The sequence below is a fragment of the Cavia porcellus genome, unplaced genomic scaffold (genome assembly GCF_034190915.1).
Source record: "Cavia porcellus strain 051 isolate PalLab524CR breed Dunkin Hartley unplaced genomic scaffold, mCavPor4.1 scaffold_30, whole genome shotgun sequence".
Taxonomy (NCBI): domain Eukaryota; kingdom Metazoa; phylum Chordata; class Mammalia; order Rodentia; family Caviidae; genus Cavia; species Cavia porcellus.
Window position 1 is genome coordinate 16,196,424 of NW_026947513.1, and position 6,306 is coordinate 16,202,729.

A 6,306-nucleotide genomic window follows, 5' to 3' on the forward strand; every position below is an offset into this window, starting at 1 on the left:
CTTGCAGCTGGCCTCTCCACTTGGCCAGAAGGGAGTGGGTGGCCCTGGTCTCATGCCTTGTTTTCCAATTTCCAGACCTGATTCCCCACTGTCCATACGACACTGGACATCTCAAGGTCCCCTGGGGGAAACCTTGGGTGTCCCTGGGTAGCAGATCAGGCTGTGGGACCCCACGGCCCTCTCCTGCTTCTACAGCACTGCCCTCACATCAAATAGTGACCACCAAATCCCAGGGAACTTGACAGAGGGATGCCAAACCCAGCCTCTTGTTAGAAAAGGAAGCAGAGTACACACGAAGAAATTCCAAGACAACCAGCCCATGCCATCGGCCCATGCCCAGGCTGCACCTCAGGTCTCTGCCCCCAGCGTCCAGGGCCCCCTGCCACCCCAAGCAGGGCAGCACCAACACCCTCATCCTCCTGGTGGAGGCCTGGCTTCTCCCTCTCCACTCCCTTCGCACCTACTGAGACCCTCACTTAGACATGGCTTGGACCTCCACAGCAGCTCCACTGGCTACAGGTTAAGGGAGGGTGAAACTGCGGCTAGGCAGATTCGGTGAGCAGCAGCGTGGAGCATGGCCCCTAACTAATGCGGGGGAGCAGGAGGGCGCCATCCTGGGGTCACAGGGGAAAGTGGAGGCTTAGCAGGCTCTAGGGAAGCAGCCGCGCAGGCGCAGGGTCACTTGCCCTGCTCATCCCTCCAGGTTGGCCAGGGAGGAGGGAGGGTGTGTCAGTTTCTCTCAGGTTTGGTCCAAAAAACCAAACAACGGAGTAGGAATCCAGTTCCTCCCTCCTAGATCCGACAAAGTCCCCCCAACTCCCCTGCCTACCCCACAGCAGGGCAGTGCCCAGCATCAGGACAGGAGCAAAGCAGGAAGGGGCCAGGCCAGCGGCTGCCTGGTGCTAGGGGTGGGGCCTAGCAGGGCTGCCTGGCACCCGAGTGGGCACTCACAGGTCTAGTGGGCAGCCCGGGAGCGGGGGCCAAGGGCTCAGGAGCCAGGGAAGTGAGGGGGCCGGGAGACAATGTCAGCCCCGTGGTCGGTGTGGGCCCTGGCATTTGCCCGGAAGGTCAGCCTGTAGGTCTCAATCTGCAGGTTCAGGAGAGGAGGGGCGGGAGGGGAAATGGGGAAGACAAGAGGAGGTTAAAAGGGGAGACGGAAGACGAGACCAGAATGTCATCATTAGATGCTTGTCTCCTGGATCTGGCTGTCCAAGGTCTGGGCCTCCCTTTGGTCACCACCCCCAGACTGGGTGATGAGGCCATTGAGGCCACCAGCTGGAGCGGGGGGGGGGGGGCCTCGCATCAGGCGCAGCCTCAGAGCTCCTCCCCATTGGGGGGCCCTGGACACGGAGGGGCCTTGCTGCCACATCCCTCAGTCTTCACGGTGCCTCCTGCAGGCAGGTGACCCACCTTATCCGGGATCCCACCTTGGCCTGGGCCTTCTCCCTCAAGTTCATCTTCTGGCTCTCAATCTTGACATCTCCTTCACCGGGCTTGTGCTTGATGTTTGCCTTGGAACCACACTTGGAGGAGACCTTGGAGATGTCCACCTTCTGGCTCTGGATCTGGACATTCCCACCTCCAGGGACATGCTTAGTATTGTCCTTGGAACCACACTTGGACTGAATATGGCTGTAGCTCACTTTTTTAGAGACTATCTGGACTTTCCCAACAGGCGATTTCTGTGTGCTCGCAACAGGACCAGCTGTTTTAGTGACTACATTAGGTTCAGGCTTTCGAGCTGTGGTGACACCTCTGTTTTTTTCTCTATTTTGTCCTGGCCCCCTCCGGGCTGGTGCTTGATATTCTCTGTGGAGCCAACTTTGGAGCGGATGTTCTTCAGATCGGGGGCAGGGACTGCAGTGGCTGGGTGGCTCAGCTTGGGGACAGAAGAGCTGGGCTTGGCCACAGTGGGTTTCTTGTCCACGGAAGGAGACACAGAGGGCCGGGAAAGTGGGGTAGGCTTGACCCGAGTGGGGGCCGCTGTGGCCAGAGGAGCTGCCCCTGTAGGAGTGGTGGCTTTCCTCCCAGAGCTGGTAGGGGTACCCTTGGTGCGACTCAAGTCAGCTGGTGCGGACTTCACCGTCATCTTCTTAGTGTCTGCGGATCTGCCCTCCATCTTAAGAGCAGCAGGCCTTTTGGATGCTGACACTGGAGGACTTCTACTGCTTGGCCCTGTGGAAGCAGGGGCAGCAGCTGGTGCAACCTTCAGAGCAGCTGAGATGCTCTTGGGCCCCGAGCGGAAAGCCAGGGCTGAGGCGGGCTTGGATGGTAGGGCCTGCTTCTCAGGAACCTTCGCCTCTGTAATGTGCTTTGGCTTGGGGTCTCTTGAAGGAAAGGTGGAAGTCCTGGCAGTGGCAGCAGCAGGGCGTTTGGGTGGGGCAGCTGGTACTAAGCCTGAAGCAAGACTCATGGGTTTTTTATTCACCCCACCAGAGGTGGTAGGAGCTGGCTGCTTAGGGACAAGAGTGAGCTGTGTTTTGGCTTTCAATGCTGAAGTCTTTGCAGGTTGAGTGGTGGCCAAAGGCTTGGTTCTCGTCTCTCGGCTGGGTGGGAGTTCCTTATTGGGTGGGGTAGAGATGTCATTTCTGGACTCACAGCCTCCTTTCCTTCTTCTGGCCTGGCTATTCCTGGGGTCTCCAAAGAAGCTTCAGAAAGCTGACTGTTGAGTGGTTTCTTCTGTTCTAATTTCTGTATCCCAGATTCTTCATCAGTTGGCAAGTTATACTTTTGGCCTGTGTTTTTGATTGGTTCTGTTGAAATCAGGCCAGGAGGTGCAGGTGAGCCTCCCTTACTTGGGAGAGACACTAGCTGGGAATCTTCACTTAGCCCTTCCTGGCTCTGTGCCATCGCCATGTCTTTTCGAACTGCTGCCACCTCTGTTTCTAAAGGTTGTACAACATCCTGAGCTGAAAACGCATTGTTGGCCAGGGTCACATCTGTGCCAGGGGACATCACTGAATCCTGGTACCCAGGGCCATCTCTGTTTGTGGAGGCAGAGTTGCATCCTTGATTGAAGCCACCTCCTTTTCTAGGAAAGTTTTCTTTAACACCGAATTTTCATGTCTTCTTTATAGCTAATGCCCACAGAGCCATAAATATGCACTACGTAATCATTTACAGAAAAAATTTCCCAACCTTCGTGAGGACTATCATATCCATCACTATAAACTTATGCTGCCCTGCCAGCTATGGACTGAAAAGTTCTGCCAACTGTCAACTAAAATAAATGCTTCTTCCTTTTATTTGCAGATATCAAATATTGTGTCTCAGTGATAAGAAAGTAACTAAGATTTTGGTAAGGTCCTTGCTGTGAGTCTACCTGACCATGTGGTTCAGAAGCCTCTAGAACTGAAACTGGTTCATATAAAGACACTGGAAAGGTTAGGAGACGCTGGCTGAAGAAGCCACCTTAGAATGTGTTAAACAGAGTTTGATGGGCGATTCTAGTCACAATTAGGAGAGCAAAATCCTAATCAAAATGCAGCTGGTAAATCACAAACTGAGGAAATTTCAGTTGGTACAAAAGGAATACATTGGCAGTTAAACTCCAGGCCATGTGTGTTATGCTGTGGCAGAAAACTTTTCTGCATTACATTTCTATCCTAAGACATTGATAGATACTGAAATCAAGCTTGGCAGACTCATTGATTCTGCAAAAGAAATTTCAAACTACCATAATGTTGCTGTGGAATGGTTACTGTTAGAGGCTTGTAGTCAGTTCTGTACTGAGAAACAAGAAAAATGGTCCAACTAAATGCTTTAAAAAGTCTTAAGTCTGGCCAGAAAGGAAGTTCAGTAAAGTTGAGTCCTACAAAGCTGTATCCCAGGAGACCTGAAAAAATGAGCATTAAGTGGCTTGAGGGCATGTGCAGGACTGCATTCTTTGCAGCCTCAAGGCTGAAGGAACTGGGTTTGAGAAGACAGCCTCAGAACACTCTTTTGGAGAGGATCTGCTTGCAGAATTGATTGCCATGGGATTTAGTTTGCTGTGCTCAGTCATTCAGGCATGTGGAAACCACTGAATCCACCAGCGAAATGCGAAAGGACTTGGCTACTTCTCCGGATGGTGGCAGACCGTGGCATCATCCTCATGGTGCTGATGAATGAGTATGCAAAATGCAATCATTGTGGGGTCAGGAAGACTTCTAACCAGATTTTAGGAGACCCGGGTGGCCAGGCAGTATGATTCTAAGAGGGCAGTGTGTGAAGTTGTGCATGTGAAGCCTAAAATACAAGGGGCTTCCAAGAATGTTGGAAAAGCTAGAAATGTGGATCATCTGAACAAGGAGTGAACAAAACTGGCTCTCCCACTCACAGTGTCATACAGGTGGGTCACACATTGCTGAAATATTATCAACATCTTTTGCTCATTGTAATAAGTTACCATATTGGCAACCAGCAGACCTTTGTACTATAAATACTGACTATTTGATTTCAAGAAAAATTCTTGTTAACCTTTATAGGCACTGTTATCATCTTGATACATTAGCATCCCATCTACTCCTTATAATCCATTTAAAATTAGAAAATCTGTTGTTTTTTTTTCCCCTTTAAAAGAATCTATAAAACCAATTATGGAAAATACTAAATGCTTTTCATTAAGTGAAAAATCATTTGAATCACATCCTCCACTATTATGATAAATATCTTTTTCATTTCAAAAATGAAATAATTTAGGATACAGCTTGCATTAATAAAACATTAGATTCCTTGACAAAGTTGATGATATTATCTCCTGGATTGAAATGGTTAAGCAGACAATATATTTTTATTCTGTATGTCTAAATTTAAAAGAAATATATTTTCCGTGAGCAAAAATGAAAGTGAGAATTTTGCTGTAGCGTGATTATTGCCAATAATGGTTGAAGAAGGGTCATACTGTTTAACTAGTAGATTCTCTGTTTATGCTATGAGTATAAAGAAGCAAGATAAAAGGAGTAATTTTTTCCTGTGTTCAAGTTAAAGAGTTTATTGTTAAGCAGATTAAGAAGAGAATTAAAGTTTAGAACTATGCCACGGAAAAATATGATTTATAATGTAAATCACCAGTGCAATTAAGATTAATTTAGGTTGAATATGACTCAAATTTAAATACCTATATTGTGTTCCCACAGGTCCAATACTATGAAAATGTAATTGCCGTTAATTAAACAAGAAACTTAGACAAGTAAGAAGCAGATTAGTTCTCTGTGCAGCTCATTTTTAGGTAAGTAAACAAATGATTAGTGAATCTAAAGAGCACATAACTATAGACAACAGGTTTTGTATACATATTTGATTAATGCTCATAATCTAATTAAGACATTGTTATTTGATAATGTTACAGATACTGATGCATATAGATATCAAGTTGCATAAGCATAAAAGAGTCAAGCCAGGATTTAAATTCAGTTTGACTACAGATGCCACACTCCTGAGCATAATCAATTAGTCATTTTGTGTACAAAAACTTTAAAAATTAGTGTTACAATGAATATTTTAAGCATGCATATTTCTTGATAGCAACATTAATTGTTGGTAATGCTACTTTATGTGTGATTTTCTCATTTTTTGCATCAATAACTTGTATGTATTTATCAATTATGCCTAATAATGTTAGCATGTTAATAACATTATGTTCTAAAACTGTGTAGTAAGAGGAGGAGATTTTCAGAGTGATAAATTGAAGTCTATGTTTTACTATTAAATTATTTAAATGCATTAATTTACACATGTGCTGATTATTGTGCTAATCATTAGAGACAGAGAAGTAAGCATAGAGAAGATTGTGGGTTCACAAAATTTAAATTCTGACTGCAGAGCAGAAAATAGCCCTGTAAACAAAAAGAAATAAAGAAAACTACAGATTTTACTAAATTCTTTTCAGAAACTGTTAAAAGTTAAGTTCGGTACACAAGAGGAAGATTCCCGTTTTAATGCGGGACAACTTGGAACAAAGAGACCATCAGAATAAGCGCTGTGAGAAGCTCCTGTGGAAACATGGCAGTTAGAACAAACTGTGAAAGGCTCACCGCTGAGAAAGGTACTTAGGTATAGTCTAGGAACTGGGGGACTCTAGTGTCCGCAGCATAGTGAAACGAGAAAATGATGATGTAAGGGGACATTGCAGAAGTAATAAAAGATGCCAAGAATGTATACTAACACATCTTACTGCCATTCCTTTGCTGGAAAACTTTCCCTAGCCACAAGGGTAGTTTCCTGTCATCCTTCCTCTCTTGGTCACACTCATCACAGGGAATTTGTGCCTGCACATATATGACGCACCTTGATTCCTCTTTTCCCTTTCCCTCCCTTCAAGCCCTC

The 6,306-nt window shown here is 46.2% G+C and overlaps 1 protein-coding gene across 1 annotated transcript; it reads right to left on the minus strand.

Annotated features, from left to right (window-relative positions):
• Positions 1-1,093: 1,093 nt before the first annotated feature.
• Positions 1,094-2,960, minus strand: LOC100722341 (microtubule-associated protein 4-like). Its single transcript, XM_063240412.1, is given in 6 exon segments — positions 1,094-1,291; positions 1,293-1,320; positions 1,322-1,418; positions 1,421-1,753; positions 1,756-2,595; positions 2,598-2,960. Coding segments are annotated over 6 exon segments (1,767 nt in total). The 5' UTR covers positions 2,956-2,960; the 3' UTR covers positions 1,094-1,180.
• Between the last annotated feature and the right edge of the window lie 3,346 nt (positions 2,961-6,306).